This window comes from Paramacrobiotus metropolitanus, unplaced genomic scaffold, assembly GCF_019649055.1.
Source record: "Paramacrobiotus metropolitanus isolate TYO unplaced genomic scaffold, Prichtersi_v1.0 Parri_scaffold0000008, whole genome shotgun sequence".
In the NCBI taxonomy this organism is placed as follows: Eukaryota; Metazoa; Tardigrada; class Eutardigrada; order Parachela; family Macrobiotidae; genus Paramacrobiotus; species Paramacrobiotus metropolitanus.
Genome location: NW_026570228.1, coordinates 1,702,799 through 1,727,993, shown reverse-complemented (window position 1 = coordinate 1,727,993; position 25,195 = coordinate 1,702,799). Strand labels below are relative to the sequence as shown.

The window sequence follows — 25,195 nt, the reverse complement described above, 5'->3', positions numbered from 1 at the left end:
AAGATTTTCCGCTGAAGTTGACCTAGACTTGTTTATTATCGTATTTTATGTAGTAATGTAAGTACAGTCAGGCTGTTAATTAACCATTAATGCTATTCACGGGTACAATTGTAGCACTACCCGTAGTATATACCGTATGCAAGGCTTATAACTTTACATACCTAACTAAGTACGATGCCGTTTTCTATCAAAATATTCAACTTTTGCCAATTTATAGTGTTTTTGTTGCATTTCTGATCCTCTACCGTGTCGATATTTCTGAAGGGATACCAGCAACTCAGCAAATTCAAAGCACAGATCAAAAAGGACAGAATATTTTGCCCCATGAAATCTTCTGAATGCATCCAGATGTTTGATCCTAAGATTTTCTGGTTTTATGTATCACTTTGCCTTTCACAGATGCCTTTTTAACCTTTTAGTACGGAGTACGGACACTTCTTCCGTTTCAGAAGCAGATTTGGATACATGGTGTCCTGACAGTAAACAGGCATTACTTCTACGAAACAAATACAGAAGTAATCAATCGTAAAAACCAATCAAGAGTAATATTTGCGAAATAAGACTTTAAAGTACACCGTTCACGGAATAGCCACAAACAAGAGCGGGGTATCCGTAAAAAAACAAAAAACTGTGTAAAATACAATAAAACCATCCAAGGCGCCAAACAGAAACATTCAGAACGCCTAAACTTCAAAGTGCGGAATGCAGCTTAACTACGTGCCTGATTAACCCTTTCCTCGAGCGCCTCCTTTTCTTCCGTAACACCCGCACAATCTTCCGGACCAGTTTGAGTAGGTTCCGCTTTGCGTAGTACACGATCGTTTTCTTCCTTATACTGTCCGCATCTCTCTTCCAAATCCAGTTTCTCTTTCCTGAGATTGTTAATCGTTAGTTCACGTTGATTGACTTGGTTTTCGAGGCGCCTTTTCTCGAACGCACTGGCTGCTGCAAAATTATCAAGCTCTTTCTTTCGGCTGGCTAATTCCCGTCTCTGTGTCTCAATCACTTCCTTTTGCTTCCGTAATTCTGATTCGAAGTAATGCCGTTGCGATTCCAGTTGGACGTTGAGGAGATAACTGTACTGCACAAACAGTAAATCCATCGTTTGTTATACAAAAAAACGAAAAACTTTAAGCAGCAGCACCAAATATACTTCGAGCGCCATAGATTCAGTTGCTTCATGATCCATATTTCCTGATCTATCCATCATTTCCACCATTTTGTCGACACTATGACGTTGAATTAGCCGATGCAAGTAATCATCTCCGACGTAATCCCAAACTCTCTGCGTTTTAATATTATACACATACGGATGCTGAGTTTCCTCAAAATGCCTATTAAAGCAAAAAGTTTTCATCAACCTCAGAACGTGTTACTGGAAAACGGAGCAATGCTTCACATACACTAATGCGTGCTTCCCGGAATTACGCCCACATCCCACATGACCACATATCAAACAGAGCCACAAATCCTGTAAAAATTAAAAGACCGTTTTCAATTTTTAACATAAACACAATACCAATTTCATATCTCGATCAGTCCCCTCACGTCAGAAACCACTCCGCACTGAGCGCATGTCTGTTCTTCCGTTGTCGGCGGCGTCTGGAAATACCGGCAGATCGGACAACTTGTATCGCACCAATGCTGCAGACATGCACAGTGGAGCGAATGATTACAAAGAATGGTAAAAATTCCTGTAGTCCCATCCTAAAGACCATCACATTTGTAGCATTTGTACTTATAAGTCAGTGATATCGCAAACGCAGCATTTTGGCATATAATATGGGAAACCGATAAAATTACCAGACACTGACGTATCAATTTATCAGCAAAGCACGTAATAAATGCAAACTAACCGAAATTTGTACAGAAACCTTAATCCAAACAAAAACCAACTGTAATGTACCATTCTATCCAAGCAAATAGTGCACGTAGGTGGTTCCGTGGTTCCCAGGAATGGGCGCATACAGAAACCTTTTCCCTGGTAATTCGGAAATGGATTATAAACATGCGCGCCGTCACATCTGAAGATAGTACAGTTTTTCATAATACTTGCCTCTATATCTTCGACGACATCCACTTTTCCAACATAAGCAAGACGACATGTTTCTTCTTCGTCAGAATCAAATCGAACACCATTAAAATGGTCGTAAAACCTATCGGCAGCTTCCTGCAAACACCACAACGTCGGCAAAATCATCACAAAATCATCCAGTTTCGTACAAAACCCACCGTACCTGGTTTTTGAAACGCAACAGCACCATGTACTGATTGGGTGACTTGTAGCGCATAATGCGCACCCGCTCGATTTCCGGACTGCAAATACACACAAAATATTTACAGCATTGTATTAGGCTCATTTTACATCTAACAAAAATCAGGGCAGTGTCAGAGTGGCTTACGAAAAAGTTTCAGTGAATGCCAAGAGATCTCTGGTCGACAAGCGTGCTGGCACAGACAACATGCACAACAGTATACTGCGACGACGTGTTTCGCCAGATTGTAAGGAAGTCCGTTCACTATCGTAAAGCACGAGCAATATTAAATTTCAATTTTTAGTAAATTAATTTTAATAAATTTACTGAGCAATGGTTTCAGAAGAACGCCAAGTAACAAAAGACCATCGTACTTATCGTGATACAGATGGAGAACACCTTTTACCATCTCAACAGAGGGACTGCCGTAAGAAAAATTCACGCGATATTCGTCATCTGTAAAATAAACCAACAGCCGCTGTTTTCCGACTACAATTGCTACAGCCATGCTATTCTAAAAAATAAGCGCTTAAGATGTCCAGAAATGTACTCCAACGGAAATTATGATCTCCTTGAAGCGACAAAACTGTTGCGTGAATTCGAACACTTACTCATTACTGCACTGTTCAGTAACTTTACCTGAAGAGCTTTCAGAGGATTCCGACTTCGCTGTTGAGGTCATTCTGGATCGATTTCTCAGCGGTAAAATCGAAGAGCTTTTCAAAAGAAATAATCTGCAGGATAAATCGTGGTGGATAATCCTACGACTGTTTTTGCGCTATTGAAAATTTCTCAAATTCAAAGGATCGTACGGTCGTACCATCCATACTGTACTGCGAAAAGCACGCTTTCATTTTACGATCTGTAATGGCCGTATCGCGCTTTAGAATTCTTCTGTGCTGTTATAAAAAAAATGGGATCCGTGCTTTGTGGAAACTGGAAAACAATCACAGACTGATAAGACTAAAAAACACCTGAGACTAGACTCTAAAGTGACAAATTCGCTCAGTTTTGTGGCGTGGGGACAACTGACTGATACGGTATGCGTGTGAGTAAGGTCCGTAAATCTGAACTGTATAGTGGTATAGGTCAATTGCACCTATACCAGTGTATCTTCTTCATAATTTTTGAAATAAACCGTTTTCTACAAGAATATAACATGGAAGTAACATTCATACCGAATTTGATACAAGTCCAAAACCGTAAAGTTAAAAGCTGCAGTCATATGTGAGACTGTAACTATTTTTTCACTGCAAGGATGTTTTATCAGACACCATGAAAATGTTCAAACCAGACCTGGGCAGTTATGAGATTTCGACTCATAGTTAGAGTTAAGAGTTAATCGCAGCTCGCGAGTTACGCTAGCAAATAAGAGACCGACAGAAAAAACTACAAACAAGCAAATCAGATCACAATCAACTTCAAGTAGTCTTTTATGCATACCGATATCACTTTTACCAGATTTGAGACACAGACCAATTATTAATTTTTTTCTTAAAACTGATTTTTAAAATTCATGCTTTTTCTAATGTTCCTTTTTCATGTTTTTCCTGAGGAGAGAGCGAGACACATTTTTCTTGAGGGAGGAAGATAAAATATAAATAAAACATAAGAAAGAATAAGAATGAAACAAAAGAATGAAACATATACGTATTTAATGTGTTTGTGTTTTTTGCCTGCTGCTCTCACTGGAAAAAATCAAACATAAGAAGTTCTTATCTGACAAAATTCCTCCTCTTTTTACCCTGGCCGAGCGCTCGCCGGGCTCCGCGCCTGAACTTTTACTAAGATTTCGCTTCACATGGCTACCGTAGTTAGTGTAGCTGTTTGACAGCGTTGACCGCATTATTACGCTTCTAAATGGGCAGGCGAACAATTACAGGTAGCAGGTAGCGCACAGACGATCAGTTCCCGTGTGATTTTGGTGCGGAACATGATTTGTCCTCTCGTTGACAAAATTTTGCTCCGCAAAAAAATTACGTTCTCTGCACGCTGTTAATTGAGCTCAAATTGAACGATCACACTCACTGTCAGCATGGACTCTCCGATGCATATTCATCGACCGAAGCGTAGCGAAGGTAGATGTCAATATTTCGTTGATTTGTGTCCGTTACGAAAGGTCGTTACGAAAGGTTGTCACGTAAGCCATTTCCAACGAGTAACTGGAAGTCTATGCTTATGTTCCTAAGTCGTTTTGCAAAATAATATAAAATTTCATTATTCAACATATAAAAATAGTATTAAAATACTTAAACAGTTTGTAATATAAAATGTAGTATACTGTACTCAAAGGAAATGCCGCTCCGGTCTGTCAAATGCACATGTGCATTTTTCCTAATCTAGTCAAAGCCTTGGGCGGTCGTAGTGTACGTCTGCTCGAAATTTTGTACAGATACTTTTGTAATTATGGCAATTTATGCGATCCGCGGTTAAAATAACATTTTTCTGATATTTTCTATTTTTAATTTCATTTTTGCTTTCAACTGAAACCTCCAGAGTTACGTTAAACGAGTTGCGCTATTATTTTTTGAGTTGCGCTAGAGTTAAGTTTTCATCTGGCGAGTTAAGCTTCAAAGTTAAGTTATAACTCGTTAACTCGAAAAAAACTCGCGTTAAGTTAAATAGTTAAAATTAACTGCCCAGGTCTGGTTCAAACCAACATAAGCGAAAACAACTGACGATTAAGATGATTTTACGACATTCGAGAACCTAGCAAATACAGAGACCGACAGAAAAAACTACAAACAAGCAGCCAGAATCCACAGGTGCCACACCAACGAGCTCGCTGGTTAAGGGCCAAACGCAGAGCGTTGTAAGGGCAAGCCCCCAGATTGCTTCGGGCGTAACAACAGAAAAATCCGACCGCAAACATCCGCGCTTCCTCCATCCGTATCCAGAGCCTGGGAGATCCACGTTCGTTCCACGATACCCCAACGACATGAACAATGAAATGAAACGATCCAACGCGCAGTGAGAGTTCCAGAAGTCAACAAGGCTCCACAGCACAGATCCACGTTCTTCGGGCGCATTTACCATAAAAGCAGGATTTAGGGGTTTACCGATTGCCGCGCTGACGAGATCACTGGTTAAAAGGGCCAAACGCGAAGCGTTATAAGGGCAAGCCCCAGATCACTCGAAGCACAACATTCAGACGCCCCAGAATGTCCCCTCACAGCGCATGCAGTCGCTCCCGCAGCACAGGCTCCAGCGTCCTGACGACTCCATTAGATAGGCAAGAATGGGTTCCGACGTATGACTCGAGCAGTATGAAGGTAAGTAAGGAATAATGAGAGGAATAAAAGTCACGAAAAGATGCTGCGAGAACCGAAGGCAGTTCGTACACTGGAGAGTGTATCTGTAGTTCCTATGAACAACTTGTCCCTGCCAATCTGGTTCGAACCAGAAATGGCAGGGCTCACTATTTATCCACAAAAATTCCCAAGAAGAAATCGAAAAACACAAAAGGGTTACTCTAGACGAAGTTGTCTAGAGAAGACTTTAAAAGAACTCCTTATGGCGACCCGGATGCTCCGAAACGAAATGCAACAACAGAAGTACCGTACTTACAATGACAAGTATGAGTGATATTTTGACCATCTGCGATAAAATGCTTAATACTCTGTAGGTAAGTACTTTTGCATGCTTGTGCTTTTATTTGTTTATGCTTTTGTTTGTGCAGAAGTTCGGTATAAATAAGAAATCAAGACGACTGTGTATGGACACCGTTAAGGTCATTTTATTTCTTTGAGTCTGCTGTATGTAAGTACTAGTAAATACATGCGCTCCTATACGAGAGCGGTAATACGGAAAGTAGAAACACCTTTCCGGAAACTTGTAAAATAGTCTGGTTGGCGATTAATCCCCTGATTATCGCAGAATGCGAAGAGAAGCTCTTCGTCGGATTTTTGACTTCAAATCCATAATTACACTACAAGTTACTGTAGCTTGCGCCAAATCGATGTGATATCTGTTTTATTCAATTTTCTCTTATGACTGTAGTCATCACAACAAACTGAATTAATTTTCCCATTTCAATGTTAAATTTTCCGGTTATTTTCCGGTTGGTTAAGTCGAAAATTCGCTCCACGAATCGTCAAGAAAACAAGTGAACTAAATTACGTAAGCCTGTCCATAAGTATTAGTACATACTGTACGATAGACGTACAAATCAACATACGAGTGTCTCCACTATGATCAAAAATTAAAACAATTCCCAATTCCTTGTACCTACATCATTCAGTACAAAAACAAAACAACAGCCCAGCAAATGATGACCGCAGTGACTTTACTGTCCAATCACGGGCCCAGTGCAAATAATCGGATCCACTGACAAGTGATTGCGGAACTAATCTGAATCCGTTTCGCTTTCATCCATGGCCATTTCGACTCGCTGCTGCTCCCGCTGCTTTTGTTTCTCCGACAACATATCCAAATGACGCTTAATCTAAACAAGTCCAAAACCAAACAAATTCAGGTTTACAAAATGGACACAATCACTTCATTTATACGTTGCGCACGCCGCACAACCCATGCACAAGAACGAATTTGTAACGAGACTTTTGCAATGCCAGTATGTGCAGTAAACGCTTTCTCCTAAATTGCGAAATTAATTCCTGCTTTTACTTTGTAAAACGTAAGTAGATATTCAAAATTAACATTACATAAAATCATAATACCTGCAAGCCTCGTTAGTATAGCCACCTATTAAAAACTGCAAGTTTGGTAAAGCGAAGTGTGTAATTAAAGAGTAATACCGTACACACAATGTTTTGTGTTTTAAGTACACAATGTCGTGCTAATTGCAAACCTCAACAACGCTACACTGGAACAAAATGCCGTAAAACGTACTCAGTTAGTTTAGCAATTACGCAGCTACAGAGGCTTTAATTCAGTAAACCATACCTATTCTATTCTGTAAACTGTCATCAGAAGTATTCCATTTAGCACTGAAGTGCGTTATTACACTTTCACCACATCATATACAACTCAGGGGATTCTCACCTCCGCAATCTTCTCCTCCACTTCTCGGATCGAGACCGGTTTGACCTGCCATTCTTCCTGCTCGGCTTCTGAATCACCACTGCTATCGTTCGATGCTTCCGATTCCGTCGACGACTCTTCCACCGGCTGAGGATGTGCCGGTTTGCGGTGGGCAGTTTTTGGCGACTTTTTCTTCTCCCTGCGCTTGGGACGCTTCGTCAGGGTGGCGACATAGTCCGGCTCATCCTGGGAAATCTGTTCGAATTTCGTCTCGAATATCTCCTACAAAATGAAGAAATACAATCTAGTGAGCTGAATCTAATCTGCTCGTATTTGCGCAGTACATCTTAACAAGTAGCGATTTTCTCTCGCACAGACATGCCATGACTTCCCTTCCAGGAACGACGCAAGTGCTACTACAATGATACACTGCTAAATTAAAACACAGACGCAAACTCTAACGAAGTGACCATAACACCACGCAAAGCAACGACAACAGGATAAAGAAAAATCAATTCCATTGAACAAATGTAATGCTCAAACACACCTGCACGATGCATCCAACAGCCAGTGGTGATTACAGTTTACAAAATTCACGATTTCTGCATCCCAGTTTTCAATGATTACGTATTTACACACGTATAAGAATCGTGTGTAAAAGCAATTTATGGTTGTACTTTAGGAATGATTAAATGAAGCAATAAATCGTAAGGTTTAACATTAAAGCAGCTGCGCGTTATAAAATGAATATTATGATGATGCAATCGTGAAGCACATTTCACAGGACAAATCAACATACGGTATCACAAACATTATTTATTAGCGTACTGACGATGCTGCAATCAATTTTACAAATCAAGCAAGCAAAATTTACAAGCAACGGAATAACGATCACAGTCAAGCTTTGTGCATAAACTAACCTGCAGTTTTTTGGCACACAGTCCCATCTCCGACTGGTGTCCGTTATACAGATAGCAGTTATTGAACATCAGCCGGACATCCATGGCGAATTCCCGGGCATTCCGGTACTGACGCGTATTCAGTTTGTGCTCGATCTCGTCCAGACACATGGGCTGCTCAATCACCCGATAATAGTCGGGCGCATTATCGGCCACCTCGTCGACCGGACGCAGGAACGGATAACTCAGGTGGACACAGCGCAGACTCTTCATTTCCCGCAGGACACTGCGGCACTGACGGAGGGATTGCGGCAGGCAGCGGCTGAAGCGCGGCTTACGGCTGTGCTGCACGGCATCATCGGGGAGGTCGCGTTTTGGTGGACGGATGGAACGACGGGTACGGAGTGGTGGTTGTGGCGGCGGCTGACTGGTAGGGGCCGCCGGACTGGTGAAAAAGCTGACGTCAGATTCCTGATTCTCGGCCACGACGGACTGATCGGGCTCCACTCCGTCCAGGGATATGGAGGTATGGCTGGCGTCCATGTTGTATTGATAAGGGAGGAGAGAGATGATAATATTAAAAGTTTAAGACAGAAGCAAAACGATAGCGTTTTGGCTTCGGTGAGTACCAGCTGCACCAGGAACTACACACATCTCACAGGAAAGCTGGCCAACAAACTGATCGTAGAATGACAGGATTCTGTTGAAGAAGACAGCGTTCATTCAGCACAAGTGTTGTGGTTGTTTAGTTACACTCTGACACAAAAGCACGTTGGGATGAAATAAGGGATAAAATCATAAAAAAATAAAACTGGTAAAAGAGGCTTAATGGCGACGTGGAGTGCTGATGGATTAGGCTGATTAGCAGGATTTGCTCATGAAAGTGAAGACTGAAAACAGAAAACGGTTAAATTTTGAAGGCCAAACGCGCACTGTGGTGCTACACTGTACTGCACTGCCTGTGCGGCTGTGCCTCTTGCGTACGATTGTGATTACAGATTTACATACAAAAAACCTTGCGTACGATAATACTTAACGTATTGTTCTGATAATTATTACCAGCTGTAAATTACAGTATGTGACCCAAATAATGAATAAGCATTACATTATGCAGCGTTTTTTTCGCAGTACCGGAAATTCATAAGATCTAATTTGCAATAACTGCTTGCATAGGATCAAATTTGTAATAACTGTTGTACTTACATATTGTATACAGACTGTATGTTCGTTATTCATAATCTGTTTAGTTTCAGCCTGACGCGATTAAGTATGGATTTTACAGTAGAAGTACATCATTTTACCAAGCATTTACATAAATATTGATTAGTGTAGTCTACGTAACAACATTTTCACTGTTAATATGTCTCGCATGTAGGTACATTACTTTAAAATAAGTATCCAGAGATGACTGTGTAGTAAAGAGATTGACGGTACCGTAATTAACAACAAGTAATTAAGCATGACATGAGAGGTCAAAAGTTACACTGTAACAGATGGGGGTAATGGTATAGAGTGAATAATTTTTTCCTTCGTGTTTCTTACTAAGAATACTTCTACTAATGATTACGATATACTGTGGTTTCCTACGGTAAATTGCATTGTTAATAAAACGATAGTTCAGTTTGTTCTTAAAAATAAGAAACTCCCGAGTACAGTAGCTTTAAGGGACAGGAGAGGACGGCTCGCTGCTCGTTGTTCCCGTAGAAACGACGCATGCGAAATACAGTTTCACTAAATTTTACATCAAGTGCTTGTGATACGCCATAAAAACTATGTATTTACAGTACTCACTGAATGTGCAAATAGGCACGAAATTATGACAATAAACGATGAATACAGGTAGATTTAATTGCAGGCGTAAGTACTTGATCAGAAAAATTAGAATACTGTACTTCCATAATTACGAAGAATCGCTCACAATTTAAGAGCACGTACAAGTATGCACGGTAATGCGTATAAGTACTGTACTTACTTAACAAGTCAAATCACAAAGTTGGTAGCGATAAGCTGATTTATACATTTGCTACCAGTTGCACTTTCACATATCCCGCATTATCGTGTCATAATAGCCTTTATGCGTAACCTATTATTGTACAATACACTCACTGTCTGCACGTCTGCTTCAGAAGTTTCACTTTGCTTGTAATTTAGAATCAACTTAAAAGCCCAGCACCTCTTGATCCAACAAACGCAACCGCTCCTTTATAGTGCTATGAATTTTCAGTGCAAGTTGTAAATCCCTCTCTTTATTATTATCAACGGCACACTAGTTAATAATTGGTCAGGTTATTTTTTGTACTGTACTGTGCATTGTGCAAGGGATTGAAAGAGAAAGCACATCGAAATCCGAATGCCGTCATTGTACCGGACTGACATGTTGAAAACCATACGGCCAGATTGACTATCATCAGCCCATCGAATTTTATTGAAAGGTTGTTTCATCTCGTTTACTCGCTTTGTACGTATTTGCTCAACATGAACGACACGGTCGACACCCATCAACGCCCATTAAGTAATTCACTGCGGACACATCGCATTGGGGAATCGTTAAGCACTCTGCAAACATCCGATTTTAACGATAACGCTAACCGTATAAGCATACCGGCAGAGGTTATTAATGCTAAACACCTGGAATTCAGTAATGCCAGTACAGCTGAGAATGAGAAGCGTCTACCAAGTGCGCCACATTCCGGTGATACGCCTGGTGATGCGCCGCGGAAAGGTCACACCGATGAACCTGTTACGCTCATCAAATACGCTATTCATACCAGTCCGCTGCATCATGGTGAATATTACACTTTAGAGCATTTTTAGACCATGCATAATTTGCACAGTATATATGATATATCAGATATACTGTGCAAATTATGCATGGTCTAAAAATGTTCTACATGATGGAATTAAGTGCATTGTATTGTGAGTATTATGCTAGAAGCTAGATTATAATTTTACACTTTACTTAAAAGTGTTGTCATTATAACATGAGTATATGGAAAACAATCTTTGACCATCGCTGCCGAGTGTTTACTGCAAACTTTGGGCATCTACAGTATTGTATACGAATGACAATTTCATGCGACGTTTGGCGATGCTTTATCAGAAAAGGTGAAACACTGTTCACCATCAGTAGATAAAATTTACTACTGGTTATATTGCGCATTGAACCGTTAGTCATATCCTGCGATCCATCACCTTATATACGGCACATTAGAAACAGAATCCTTCAAAATTAATCAAATTATCTTCTTTCAGCAATATATAATAAGAACGCCGCAACATATTCTCGTATATATACACTGAAAACATCGTGTGACCTTTTGCAAACTTGAATCGTTGTACTAGGCAGATCAATACCGTTTCATTAATGACATAGGTTACGTCGGCAAACAGCATCATGATAATCCCGAGCACATCATCCAACCGGCCCTGCAGCCGCCCTCAGTTGCGCCTCCTCCGCTGCCCTCGCAGACCGTTTCCGCGCATTATCCCAGCTCCTCAGCCGAGCGACCATCGGATTCGCTTATCAGCAATCTGGGAACGGCCTCGCATCTGGATCTGCCGCCCAGTGAGTTAACCGTGGAGAAAAATGAACCTTACTGGACCAATGAAGATCTGAATGAAGAGGATCGAGCCAAAGCCATCAAATGGGCAGCCGGTGTACTAGACAATCAGCATAATGATTTCCTCCCGGAAATGGTTATGCGCACCGGCTTCCAGATTAAACTATATCATCTGTGGTTCCCGCTGGATATTGCTGTCGACCAACGAAATCACCGGTTCACCTTTACCTATGCCGAGAATTTGTTGGTAAAGTATTATGCAAATTGCACGTATTATATAAATTTTTACTATTTATAAGCAGTTTAAGCAAGCAAATGAGTTTAAACCTACCTTGCACTAAATTAAGTGCTATGTCAACGAGCAATACCGTTACATATGCGTATTTAAATATGTTGAATATTACCGATATTTACGAGATTGCTTGCGTATATAATATTACAGTACGCGGCTATAGTTAGTGTTGTACAATAATATTGTAACTGCATATTGTTATAATTTGGTTTACAGTTTTTTTTTCTAGACGGTCAGTTGGTGCAACATTCGCATTTGTTTATTTGTTTAATAGCAATTATGGCAGAAAAAACCGATAGCTCACCGCGTTGACATAAACGAGATCATGACGGAGAAGCCGCAATCGCGCAAGCACACATATCCACCAGAAGAACGCCGTGATCGATTGCATTTCTCCAAACGACGCTTGAATCTGATTCGCACCGACGGACAAGGAAAGTACCATCTGATGGCGCCATCTCGAGAATTCCGTGACAAACTGCTTGATGCCATATTTCTTATACATCATCCCGCAAGTTCTACATCGTTGTAAATACTAAACAGAAATAAATGTAGAACTTTCTCTCTGCTAGTTTGAAAAACTCTATGGAGGGTCACACGCGCAAGTATTTTCTAATTGCTTCTGTGAAATCATTGTGGAGCGCCGTTTTGTGCTTTATACAAGTGCAGACTGTGCGGTCGTGGTTTACATTTAATTTAGCAATTCGACGTTTCCCTTGCATTTTTTACTCTTCTGCTTTCTTTAAAGATGTCAAACACTTTTATTATAATATCGCTCTACTCTCACTGCATAAAAGCTTCATGTTGATTAGTGCAGAAATATGTAATTACTTAATAAAGGCAAAACAAAGTGTATACAGTAATTACTCACTGGAAGTTGTGCAATACATACATACTGTACAATAATACTGCAACAATTTTTACGTGCTGTTGCAAACTTTTACCTTCACTACGTATACAAGTACGCGTATGGGATGTGCAGTCTGTACGGTAGTTACAAAAATCACTCTAGTAAGTACTGTTTTTCTATTATTATTATTGTACAGTGCAAGTAAGTACTATGAATCTGACTGTTTACAAAAATGCCATAATAGTATAGCATAGTCCTTTGTACAGTGTTGGCTCTTCATTGAGAGACTTATGACAATTCTGGGATTTGCAGTACTGTACCTGCATAGAATTCCAGGTACAGTTTTTACATGCTATCATAAAATATAGCTCTACTCGTTATCGTTTATTATTCCCAAGCGTGTTTTTCCAATCGATCGCGAGCAATGCGGGGATCTCCCGAAAGGTCAAGCGACAAATCGATGTAAAATGAAGCAGCCTGTTACGTATAGAAATACTGCTCCACCAACATTTATCCTGCTAATTCCACCAAATAGGAGTTTTGCCATTCCATAATAAACGTGGGAAATGCAGCGGCATTATAAAACAATCCAGTGCTTCTACCTGTGGAATATGCCACTACGACTGGCAATGATTCTGACTGGTTGGTGCGTGATTCTTGTGCACTAGCTAATCACACAAATATTGCTCGTATAGCACCAGAGCTTTCAAATGACAACTCCAGATGTTCACAATTAAAATCCAACTTGGAACCTAAAAATAATCGTGTACTGGTCAAATCGAACGTTGTTGGTTGTATCTCCACACGCAGGACTGCGATGACCTTTTAAACGTATTTGATGGATGTATTATTCATGTGTATTCGTGAGTTAAGCATTTTAGCACTATGTCACTGTCCACAAAAGCCATTTAACACTTGAATTAATGCTTATATATTTGAAAACCAGTTTGTGTGACATGCGAACATTTCACACGAAAGTAGCCACAATTAATGCTTGTATTATAACGATAAAAAGTAATTTTCAGGATGCAAGAGTGACGTTTTGCAGTGCGGAACAACCCTGACATGCCCGTCAACGGACAATACTGACGGTCCCGAGGATGGTGCGTATTGTTGCAAAAAGGCGCCGCTAAATGACAGCGCGTTGCTGGTATACTGCTGCGATTTCTCAACATATGTCCAATACAGGTGCGTCGAATATTGTGTGAAAGGCCCGCTTAACGGACACTACTAATAGTTAAGTACTACTCGAGTAGTGTCCATTTAGAATTATTATAAGTACTAACAATATTCATCGTGCTCTGAAATTTTCAGTACCGGCTTGCGCTTAATGGAATTCTTTGGAATCTTTCTCGGATGCATGGTACAGCGATTTTTGATTTTTGCTCTGCACAGAATAGTCAGTTTTAGATTTACATTGCACTATATACGCTTATCTGTATACTGATACGTACTAATAATATACTAAAATTGCTGTAGATACAGCCATACAGGTGCGCGTACGAGTTATTTTGTGTAAAACAGCGCGACTATTACTTCATGCACACTAATTACAACTGCGATCTCTTGTTGGCTGTAAAATGTCATGGTTTTTACGATTAATATGCATCGCGCAGTATTAATGCAAATCGTGAGTAAATACACGAGCGCTCATTGTACGAACTACAGTAGAAGCAAGCAAACGAAAATTTTGTTTGCTGCTGCTACCCTATTACTATACTGCTGCATTACTATACGCAAATATGAATATACCGTAATATGTTGCATTTCTGGTGACATAGAAATCCTTAAGAGTTACTGAGTTAGTGACATTTCGTCTTTTGCCGACAGGTGGTCATCATCTGCGGCGGAGTGATGGTATGTTACTTGTTCGGATGGCTTTGTTTTCGGCCACATTTGCCTTTCTCGACACACAATCAATAGAGAATATTCTTCAACGGCTATAATGTACTCGTACATGGCTGATAAATAAATCATTTTGCAAAAATCCTTTCATTTCGTTGGTTTTTGTACGGTTACGAATCCAATCAACGGGAAAGAGTGCAATGTTTCACGTGTGTGCCGGGCACAGCCTGCTAATTTTTATTCACATTCAAACCTTTTTGTCATAAAATTAACAATGAAATCTTATAACATCAACGCAGACAATCGCTAACAAGGTAAAAACAGAAGCAAATCTAATTCAAAAACCGAAGAGGAACAAGTTATAAAAATAATCGCAGTGAAATCATACCGCAAAACTATCATTCCAAAAATGAAAAACCACCAGTCAGAACGCGTACAAGTACCGCGGTTCAAATTAACATTTTAACACAAATTCTATTTGTCCGTAAATGTAGTTCCTGAGAAATTTATCAAACTGTTATAAACTGCATAATCAATATCCGCAATATCCGAGCGTCAGCAACGTAAGTCAAATTTCTGTTCACACAATTCGGAAATGACGGTCTGCAAATCCCCGTTGGATGGATCCAGTAAACGTGCCATCACCGGATCAATGGTCATCGCCAACTGCGGCAGTAGCTGCGAGAAGAACAGCAGATCCCGACATTTCAGGCTGGTACTGCGCAGTGACGGCAGGCGCAAGAGTATTTTAGCAAACCGGGATTTATCCGCCGAATGTGTCGCTTCACAGTGCTGCTCCAGTGCGGTGTACAGTTTTTCCCGGCAGGCCTCCACGCAGTGCACATTAACCAGACCTTTGGCGTCTGTCAAACGAAAATAATTATGTAGCGCAGCCATCAATTATAATTACATAAGGACGACGATTCTGTATCACAATTGTTGTTATTACCATATACCGTGCCAGCACAAAAACGCGAGTTTTCATTAATTTATTCCGAAGGACGATAAAAATTGTTTAGAGTTTAAAACTATCATGCGGCCAGACATAGACAGCCACTAAGCGAATCAGATTTTATGGCCGTTACCTACGATTTGCCATGCTATCTACATGTAATAAGCAATTTGATACAAATTATCAGATCTGCCGAGTTTTGGTATTTCCTTTAGTGAAGACTGTACAATACACATTAAGATACAACAAAATACTCTACCATTCTTCATTTAGATTCTTTAAAATTAATTAGCGCTTTACACTTATCAACGCTTCTAAGAGCATTCAACATGCGAGAAGTCCATTGTGCACACTGATGATACACTACTGAACTCGGCCATGGCATTAGTTAAACAATACCTGGATTAAACAGGACAATCCCCCGCAAACACGCCATTTCCACTGCGTCCATCTGCATGCTGGCCATCTTGTTGACCAGCTCAATGGACATGCGCTCCACCAACCCGCCCAAACCGAATTCATCACCGACGGCGGCGTCAACTAATAAGACGGCAGACGACAAAATTAGTCCATCGTTGCGCTGAGCCAGCAGCGTTCGTCCGGCCATCGCCGATAAGTGCAATTCGTTCCAAGCTGCAACGAGAAGACAAGGTGACATAATTTTATGCATATGTAAGCAGATGCGACGCACGCAAGTCATTCAGCAATGAGCAGCGTCATTTGTCACAGTAGCGAGTGGTAGCAAAATTCAAAAACCTATCGCTAATACAAATGTTATTACAATTATCACAGACACGTAGTTCACTAACCACAGTCCGGATAGTAAGGAAACGCGTTGCACTTGCACATGCAGTCGACAGCTAATTGTTATGAACACTACATGACAATTGACAGTACCAGTACAGTACATGTACAACCAAATTAAAGCTTACCGCATTTAATCAGCGCCAACTGGTCACCCACATCCAGGAGGCCGAACACCGGGCAGCTCTTCACGTACATCAGCGCCACATGGATTTCCTTCCAGCACAACTCCAGAATATCGGCATGATCCAGCATGGAACCGTCGAACAGGGACAGCGCCTGCTGATCCCCGCTAATCATTCCCCGCAGCAAACTATCGGCATACATTAGCTGGCCCATATCGAAATCCGCGTCACTCTGTCCATCCATCACCATCAAATCCTGCGCCTCAAATGCCGGGGAGAAGGAGTCCGGCGAGGATGTGGAGATGCCGCTCAGTCCGAACGAGCTGGTGGTCGGTTCAAACTCGACGTCCAGCATGTGGAAGGCATCGTCCTCTTGCATACAAGCCGCAGCCACTTCCGGAACACTCACGCGACCATGCGTGGGATCGTAGTTGTCCGGGCATTTGGTGCGACGATTACGCTTGCGATGTGTTTTCCCTTGCAACGCTACCACAATAATGAAAACATATACGCATTCACACTTACGATTAATACTGACAGTAAATAAAACCCACAAATTTCCAATATTTCAGTGCATTACAAGGTCTGAAAACGAATTTACCATTACACACTGCCAGTATGCCAGTAACACCGGGAATATCGTAAACTATAAAGAGTGATTAATTGCCATGTACTACCAAATTACTGTTAATTTCCGGACGGTGCAGGGCACTTTGTTCTGCGCCGTTGTTAACGTTGTAACTAAAACTTGATAATTACAACAAACTGATTTCACAAATATTCTTATTTTGATATCTTAGCGAAAAGTTATCATTTTTGGGATCTGAACTTGTAAATGTAAATGACCTATCGAATGCACGAATGTAAAAATCATTCGGTAGAATGATAATCAGTCTGTTTTCTCAGAAGGCGCAGCAGCCACACCTTTCTTCTGGAATACATTGTCAGCGCGCCACTATGGGCGACTCTTTTGACTTTTGACAACAAATAAGTCGTCCATACCGAAGCTCAAAATGGAAAGCAGGATGCCGAACGGCTACCGAAAAAATACACAAGTCTCATACCATCTTTGCGCATTCCCATTTTCAGGCATTTCTGATAGCGACAATACTGGCAGCGATTTCGGAGAATCCGATCGACGGAACAGTTCTGATTCAGACGGCAGACATAGTCGGCTTCCTTGCCACCGCGAATGCTGCGCTTGAAAAATCCTTTGCATCCTTCGCAGCTAAATAGAACAAGTCAGTAAATAAGAAATACAAATTTCGCCGCAATCGCAACAAAATGTAATATTATTTCACGTTTTCTGGAAAATTTTCCCTTTTTAGTCAACAATATTTTGAAGGAAGTAGGGATTTATCAATTATCGAAAACAATCAAATTCGCCGCTGGGAATTTCAAAGGACGCGTCAAAATGTCGGACGCAACAAAATAAATCAACACAAAAATGTAGGTCAATTTAAATATAATACCACATCTTCTGCGCTATTACATAACGATGCTTCAGCGCTGACTAACCTGATAATTCCGTAATGTTTCCCTTTGGCACTGTCACCGCACACACTGCAGACATATCGCGAAGGCTGGATGGCCACTAGTTTCTTCCCTGAATAGATGGTGACAGGACCACTGTTTACGCTACTCGGACCCGGACTGGCCACATTGTACAGCAGCGAAACCTGTTGCTCCTGCTCGGACGACGTGGAAACGGATGACGATTCCGCGGCAGAGCTGGTATCCATGCTCAAATGACAACAAACCGAACAACGGACAGCAATAAATTCCGACAGAAAACTACAACGCGGAAACGTAGCAAAACAACAGAAATAAAGGGGTGCAGTAAAACTGTTAAAAAGAAACTAACCATCAACACCCCAACACCAAATTTGGAAGAACTGTCTTAGAAATTAATTTGTCAATGGGGACTTTCTGGAAAACGCGAATGCGCAGTCTAGCGAAGGTCATTATACGGTTTTTTTCGTTAAAGCGGTTCGGTTGTGGTCCGACCCGAACCGCTAAATGGCCTTTTGTGTGCTGTTTTTTTTTGCTGTTTTCAAAATTCCGTGTCTACAATCAGATGCGACTGCTACTAAATTTTACGAGTCAGTACGGATTCCGGCGTTATAACTCATAATTATAAAAAATAATGGGATCTGAATCTTTTTGTTTCCTCCCGCAATAAGTCAAAATAAATTCAATAAGGCAAAATTAATTTTGTATGACTTCTATCTAGTCTTCTACTGAACTACTGAAGTAAGTAACGTAGCTGCCGACGTGTCGTTCGTGCAAGTGCGGATGGATTTTAATTACTAAATATACATACGCTGTACACGGACACACACAGCCAACAGGCAACAGCCATACTTCTACTTCTTTGAATTTTTTTCTTGAAATCTGGGAATTTCAGGCATCGAAAAGAGAACATGTTGATGTGTGCCACTGGGCCAAAATGCCGCCACACCCTGGACAACATTTGCATTCGCACGGTATTGGCTCGGGCTCCACCTCGTGAGTCAAAACCTGAGTCATCGCAGCGAGACTGTGAGAGAGACTGCCGCAGGACGGAAGGCGGGACTGCGTCACGGTGCGTGTACCGTGCGTGCCTGCACTGTCTCGCTAGAGTTGGAAAAATATCTTGTTTTTAGTTGATAAATCGCTGGCTGCTGGTATGTAGCTGTGGATTTTGAAACCCGTCCACTTTCCTTCTTTTGCGGTTTGTTTATTTATTGTTTTGAAATCTTATTTATGCTGATTATTCTGCAAGTCAGCAAGTATCCGATGTTGGAATTCTGACTATTCGGGCGTTGATTCCAGATTTTTCATTTATCAGCCCGACCTGACTGTCTTTTGATTGTATTGGTATCATTCTGGAGCGTGCTTCTGAGTTCTCTGTAAGTGGATTGTTTTACGCATCATTTGTACAGGGTATTATTTTGCTCCACTGGCGTATCTGATTTTTGATTCTTGATTTTATCCAGGGACCAGTTTCCTTTACGAAAATTAAAAAAAGAGGTTTCCTTTCAAACGGCTTTAAATTTATCACGGATTTTCATAAATTTCCTGCTGCTGATAGCAATATTTAACTTCTCGTTTCAAATGTAATGTAGTACATGGAACATCGTCTGACGACATTATGCAGAAATTTTGCAGACAGAATTAGAATTCATTGAACTTTGTTAGACATTTAAAATTTTAAAAGATTGAAATTCAAACAACAACGAACACCGTAATTTTGATACGGTACCGGAAAATAAAATTAAAAGGCTTTGTTAGGGCCTTAAATATCAAGTCGGTAGATTCGGATAGGATACCACTACCATAGTCAAATATAATGCCCTCATGTAATTACACTGCCACTACTGAGACTACTTCTATACCAGTACTGTTCATTAATCTGGATATTGATTTCATTTTTGGGTTGCGAGGACGTATAAAAAATTTAAGGTAGTTTGTGATAGTCGCTGGAAGTATTAATGTCACAGCACGTCACATTAATCACAGCTTGCCTTTGTTTTGCAGTTTTGATCATCATGGAAGCTATTGCTAAACACGATTTTAACGCCACCGCCGATGATGAACTAAGTTTCCGACGAGGACAGTTGTTGAAGGTAAATTAGTGAAATTACCGAAAATCAATTGCTGAGTAAAGTAAATGAGTGAAGCGATAAATGGTAATTTACCGTGAATATTATAAAATGCAGCAGTGAAACGCTGGTTGCAGGATTTTCATTTCCACAATACAGTACCACTTTATAAATTCTGTATTTTGTAATCGTACAGTCGTAATTAAAAACTATAATGGTTTGCATTCTGCACTATCTCATAAATTTCAGGGCTTTTAATTGTGCGTTTGCTGGCTGCTGCGATTATTTTTATGCTCGTACTGGTCTTTGAATTACATTCCTCTTGAATTTGTTTATTTAATGTGTTCCAACGACGAATTCATTAGTATTATTAAAAATTTTATTTAAGTAAGTTAGAGAAACAGAATCAGAAGTTTGCTTGTTGCTGTTTAGCAGATATTCAGACTAGGTACTTACCGCTTAAAAACGTATGATTATGATGATTGGCTGCAAGATATTACATTTTTTCTCTGTCGATGGCCTCGGAAATAAGTGCTTAAATGTTTTGAATATCCCCTCGGATATTTCAAGTGTGATTCACACGCTTTTTTTGGCTTCGTTATTTCGACTGTTTAATTGTTCTCCTGTGGAGTTTATTCGTTGATTCAGCGCTATAAAATTTTGATGTTTCCCGACAGCTGATCGTGGCTTGTTTGAAAACGGAATACTAACTTTCCAGCTCATATTTCCGTAAAGTGTTAGCGTTTTTACTGGAGCTTGGAGTTTTGTTTGATTTTCTGATAGCAGTTGACAATAATGATGCTAGCTTTTTAATTCAGATTTTGTTGTTATGTGAAGATCATGGAAGCTGTCAGAACCTGGTTATTTAATAACGCAAATGCTCTTCTGTTTTCGTTAGTATGTTATTTGACACTGATCGTCTATCGACCTCGCAGGTTCGTTATGTATGCTTTGAGGTCTGTGACGGAGCCGGTTCACACATGTGTAAATAACTTGGTTTCAAGTAGGAAATCTTTGATGGCGTGTCGAGCAATAAATGACATCTTACGTAAATACAGCAGTAATATTTTTCATCGAGTTTATTCCTACCGTGCATCAACCTTTGCATTTTACATGCTTGGTGATATTTTAGGCGGTTCTAATTAACAGGCCATAAATTTTGGTTGCTATTATAATAGGAGAATTTGAGTTATCCATAATAAAAAAGTAATTTTAATCTTGGAGGTGAAATAATAGATTTCATTTTGTGATTACAAGTGGACGTGCGTTTCGAATTGGAGATAACCGGCAGAGTTGCCGGGTAGGCTCTCCGTCGAAGTCGTTTTGTGTTATCAGGATTTGCCCGGAAAATGACCAAGTGACTCAATGAGATAAGGAACTGTTTACATTCCGCGGCGAGAATGACGAGCGCGTCCTGATGTGAAAGCATGCCGCACGAGACGTTGCAACGCCAATGATAACCATTTTGAAATTTATAACAAAAATAATTATTATAATTAAATTGTGGTAAACAGATAGAATTATATCCTTCATTATTCTTTCGGTGGGTCATTAAATAACCTTATTCAAGGCGGCATCAGATTACCGAAGCGTAAAACAAAATACAAACTGGATAAAACAGAAAATGTTTTTGATTTTGTAACGGCACTTGATAGTTACTGAGAAATCGTAGCTTTTCTAATGCTTAAAACATTTGTTTCGTTTTTAATTAGTGTACCGTTAGTGTTAGTTAACTGTGGCAGGAAATTACTCGTATAAATGCAAACTACTATCAAAATGACAAAATCGGTTGCTGTTGGCAGGTACTCAACATGGACGATGATCAGAACTGGTACAGAGCGGAATTAGAAGGACGGGAAGGCCTCATTCCCAGTAACTACATTGAGATGAAGCCCCACGAGTGAGTCCTTGACGATGACGTGGATCTTGGTGGTGGTAAATGTCACAATGGTCTGACTGTGTGCATGTGGATTGTAGGTGGTACATGGGCCGGCTCAGTCGGGCGGATGCGGCCAGATTGCTGAAGAAGCAGGCCCACGATGGGGCATTCTTAATACGGGCCAGTGAATCGTCGCCGGGAGACTTCTCACTGTCTGTCAAGTAAGGGACATGATGTATGGCGTGCGTGACTTTGAATCAGACATATTTTTTATGGTCATCAGGTGGAATTTAAAGGAAATTAAGTGAATGAGAAAGAGCTAGATTAAATGTGATATTTTTAAAAATTTGTATCTTGATGGATGGATTCTTGTCAGTTTGGATTATAATTTTTTCCAGCATGCTCCATATCGCCTATATAAAATTGCTGATTCCACAACTGATTTTAAAGAAAATTTATTTGAAGGAAATTGCATTTATTTGAAGGGAATTGCATTTTTTTCTTAAGCATAATTTTTTAATTCGTTGTTCATTGTGTTAGTGTGCCTTTTCTTTGATTACATTTTTTTAACATTTTATTTTTCATGTAACAGATGTGGCGAGGATGCGCAGCATTTCAAAGTCTTACGTGATACCCAGGGCAAGTTCTTCTTATGGGTCGTCAAGTTCAACTCGCTGAATGAGCTGGTGGCCTATCACCGTAATTCTTCCGTCAGTCGGTCGATTGATTTGAAACTGCGTGATATGGAATTAACGGAGGTAAGAGTTATATATTGATTACAAATTGTTCTTTCGCAATTTCCATTACAATAGCAATCTGTCTGCTTTCGAATATGCGCTTGATGTGGTGGTTAAAAGGCGAAGCAGTAGAAAGCAAAGGGAAATCTGCTTGTTAGTGCAGAAATGACGACTGTCATGCCAATTTAAAACTGACTTTGTGGTTAAATGGTAAATACGTAGCGGTGGCTAACCAAATTTAATGAAATTTTTATATTAAGGAGGAAGGGTTTGGTGAAAATAACCTCTGTAAAATAGCGAATTAAAATTTGATATACTATTTACTTTTTAAATCGTTCGAAAGCTTGTAGGTAGCGTAAAATTGATGTTTATTCATAGGAAGTCAAATCGGCAGGAAGACCCTCCGGCGAAATTCTACAAATCACGAGCATTGTTCTTGATCGTTGAAGCCAACGATCAGCTTATTACTGGTGACTTTTATCCTTTTCTTTCTAAATTGTTTTTATCCTTAAATGCCTGTGTTTTACTCAAAATGTCTAATCTCTTTTCTGCGTTGGTTAGTTCATTCCTGATTATACCGGGTTTTGTTTTTATCTTTTTAAATGGTTGAACATTTTATTTGTATTTTAGGCTTTTGATTTCCGGTATGATAGCGTTTTTTACTGGGGTTGAAGTGTTTCAGAGATGACGTTTTTGATCGTGTGATGCGTAGTATCGACTTGCTTGTAATGTTATCGATATGCATGATGACGTTGCTTGAGATTTATTTACATTTTACAATTCGCCCTATTAACTGTACACTTGTATGTAGATTGGACTTTGTGCTAATGAATTTTGTTGGTGCTAAGATAAATAAAGAAACTGACGTATTTATAAAGGACAATCTCTTGGTGGATCGTTTTTGGTATTGTACAGAAAAAATTAGGACGAGTAGCTTGCCGAACTACCAAATGCTGTAGCTGTTAAATTAGTTCATTGTGATTTTGAATATTTTTCGTATGCGCGTTAGTGAAGAAAGTGGTTAAGACGTAATTAAATAATGCCACGAGGCCCACGAATACCGTTTTACGCGTTTATTGATATTCGTACGTGGCCAATAAAATACGGGTTACGTTAAATACGGGTTACGTTTGGAGGATTATGGCGGTGTGTAAACAATGCTCGGGTCAAGTGGCAGCTACTCTTTAATGGCTTGTGTGAATAAATGATACAATCTGTAATTATACGAGTATATTTTATCCGCTAGAAGGAAAGCAAACATGCCAGAGTATTCGTTTTTACTGTAATTTTGCTTACGAAATAGCAGTTAAAAATTGGTATTTAATTCATAAATCGATGGTAACTAAAGCCGGCATGAAAGTACGACGGTTCTGTTAATTGTAATTAATTTTTGAGTAGAATTAATATATTCGGGGTACGTGGTACTCGTATTAATTTGGATTTAAGTCAATGTCGGCTTACCCAACAAAATTTGCATACAAATACTGATATTTTGTTGTAATTGTTTGCAGCATCTAGTGATTGCCGAGTATGATTTCACGCCGCAGGAGCAGAACGAACTGGAATTCCGGCGCGGTGATGTGATTCTGGTGCGTGATCGCAACACCACGGGCTGGTGGAAGGGGGAACTGCGCGGCCGCTCCGGACTCTTTCCCTCCACCTACGTCCAACCGTATCACAGCTGAAACCCGGACAATGTTGTTGCACCGCAGAGGATCTTGTGTATTTTGTGTGCGTGTCCAAATTCTGTGGGGGAAATTAATTTGGAGGGAATTTTCGGAAGTTTTATTTGCTAAAATTTAACCCCGTTTTATCTCATCGGCCATTGCCCATTTTGTTGTATATCTTTCATCTGTGGAGATATCTTCCTCCGTCCGCGCGCGGCTGGTTCACCGTGGCTCACCGGAAGGAAGAGGATTTTTGGGGGGAAATTTAACCTTTCAAGTTTTTAGTTTTTACCATGGTTTGGTTGTGGGGAGAGGTGATTTCTGCATGTGTCCATTTGCCCGCTTTTTAACCCGTGCCTGCAGTACGGTAAATTTTTTTCTGCCATTTCGGTGCCATTTTGCTTTGCTGGTTTTATGACTTTTCTCCGTGTGTTCGTTTTGTGCTTTCATATTTTTGCATGAAGATAGCGTTGTGTTATTAATCGGTTGCTAACTGTAACTGCTTGAATGTTTTTGATCGTAAATTATTTTTAAATCTGTTAAATTCTTTCCGCTGATGGATTATTTGATGGCTTGGAAAATAGCCGAAGTGAAAACTGAATTTGCTGGTTGCCGGTTGTGGTCAGTTTTATCTCTATCAGGCAATTTCGTGATGCCGCAGAGTCACGATTAGGGAAAGCGATTTCAGCACAAAATCATAAGATTGATAACTGCACGGAGAAATTTTTATTACGGTGCAATGGTTTCACAATTTGGTCATAAACAC

General features: G+C 40.2%; 6 protein-coding genes across 11 annotated transcripts; 3 read left to right on the top strand and 3 right to left on the bottom strand.

Annotated features, from left to right (window-relative positions):
* Positions 1–359: 359 nt before the first annotated feature.
* LOC129582674 (BRCA1-associated protein-like) lies at positions 360–3,530 on the bottom strand. Of its 2 annotated transcripts, XM_055474251.1 has the most exons (11): positions 3,076–3,530; positions 2,895–2,989; positions 2,630–2,711; positions 2,403–2,519; positions 2,238–2,316; positions 2,057–2,170; positions 1,907–1,981; positions 1,549–1,707; positions 1,404–1,471; positions 1,154–1,334; positions 360–1,081 (listed from the first exon to the last, which is right to left on the bottom strand). In XM_055474251.1, the coding sequence occupies exons 2-11, from the start codon at positions 2,935–2,937 to the stop codon at positions 710–712; spliced, it is 1,290 nt and encodes a 429-aa protein (XP_055330226.1). In that variant the 5' UTR covers positions 2,938–2,989; positions 3,076–3,530; the 3' UTR covers positions 360–709. The 2 variants fall into 2 exon arrangements, with proteins under 2 accessions (XP_055330226.1, XP_055330227.1); XM_055474252.1 differs by having other exon boundaries at positions 847–1,076; positions 2,895–3,530.
* A 2,691-nt stretch (positions 3,531–6,221) lies between these two features.
* On the bottom strand, positions 6,222–9,618 carry LOC129582579 (bromodomain-containing protein 2-like). 3 transcript variants are annotated; one of them, XM_055474112.1, is made up of 4 exons: positions 9,519–9,618; positions 8,156–9,024; positions 7,257–7,517; positions 6,222–6,699 (listed from the first exon to the last, which is right to left on the bottom strand). In XM_055474112.1, the coding sequence occupies exons 2-4, from the start codon at positions 8,675–8,677 to the stop codon at positions 6,601–6,603; spliced, it is 882 nt and encodes a 293-aa protein (XP_055330087.1). In that variant the 5' UTR covers positions 8,678–9,024; positions 9,519–9,618; the 3' UTR covers positions 6,222–6,600. The 3 variants fall into 3 exon arrangements, with proteins under 3 accessions (XP_055330087.1, XP_055330086.1, XP_055330089.1); XM_055474111.1 differs by lacking the exon at positions 9,519–9,618 and adding an exon at positions 9,338–9,449; XM_055474114.1 differs by lacking the exon at positions 9,519–9,618 and adding an exon at positions 9,194–9,209.
* Positions 9,619–10,082: 464 nt separating this feature from the next.
* On the top strand, positions 10,083–12,828 carry LOC129582578 (uncharacterized). Its single transcript, XM_055474110.1, has 3 exons — positions 10,083–10,919; positions 11,508–11,941; positions 12,261–12,828. The coding sequence occupies exons 1-3, from the start codon at positions 10,610–10,612 to the stop codon at positions 12,516–12,518; spliced, it is 1,002 nt and encodes a 333-aa protein (XP_055330085.1). The 5' UTR covers positions 10,083–10,609; the 3' UTR covers positions 12,519–12,828.
* A 208-nt stretch (positions 12,829–13,036) lies between these two features.
* LOC129582653 (uncharacterized) lies at positions 13,037–14,963 on the top strand. 2 transcript variants are annotated; one of them, XM_055474223.1, is made up of 4 exons: positions 13,037–13,478; positions 13,862–14,024; positions 14,151–14,199; positions 14,667–14,963. In XM_055474223.1, exons 1-4 carry the CDS (start codon positions 13,403–13,405, stop codon positions 14,757–14,759), a joined length of 381 nt encoding a protein of 126 aa, XP_055330198.1. In that variant the 5' UTR covers positions 13,037–13,402; the 3' UTR covers positions 14,760–14,963. The 2 variants fall into 2 exon arrangements, with proteins under 2 accessions (XP_055330198.1, XP_055330199.1); XM_055474224.1 differs by lacking the exon at positions 13,037–13,478 and adding an exon at positions 13,506–13,699.
* On the bottom strand, positions 14,895–18,480 carry LOC129582652 (retinoic acid receptor RXR-like). The gene is made up of 5 exons (XM_055474222.1): positions 18,081–18,480; positions 17,627–17,790; positions 16,566–17,048; positions 16,033–16,266; positions 14,895–15,544 (listed from the first exon to the last, which is right to left on the bottom strand). Exons 1-5 carry the CDS (start codon positions 18,302–18,304, stop codon positions 15,237–15,239), a joined length of 1,413 nt encoding a protein of 470 aa, XP_055330197.1. The 5' UTR covers positions 18,305–18,480; the 3' UTR covers positions 14,895–15,236.
* Positions 18,481–19,193: 713 nt separating this feature from the next.
* On the top strand, positions 19,194–25,038 carry LOC129582543 (growth factor receptor-bound protein 2-like). Of its 2 annotated transcripts, none has more exons than XM_055474057.1 (6): positions 19,194–19,453; positions 20,082–20,170; positions 21,949–22,046; positions 22,124–22,246; positions 22,618–22,783; positions 23,141–23,639. In XM_055474057.1, the coding sequence occupies exons 2-6, from the start codon at positions 20,093–20,095 to the stop codon at positions 23,207–23,209; spliced, it is 534 nt and encodes a 177-aa protein (XP_055330032.1). In that variant the 5' UTR covers positions 19,194–19,453; positions 20,082–20,092; the 3' UTR covers positions 23,210–23,639. The 2 variants fall into 2 exon arrangements, with proteins under 2 accessions (XP_055330032.1, XP_055330031.1); XM_055474056.1 differs by lacking the exon at positions 23,141–23,639 and adding an exon at positions 24,274–25,038 and having other exon boundaries at positions 19,195–19,453.
* The last annotated feature ends 157 nt before the right edge of the window (positions 25,039–25,195 follow it).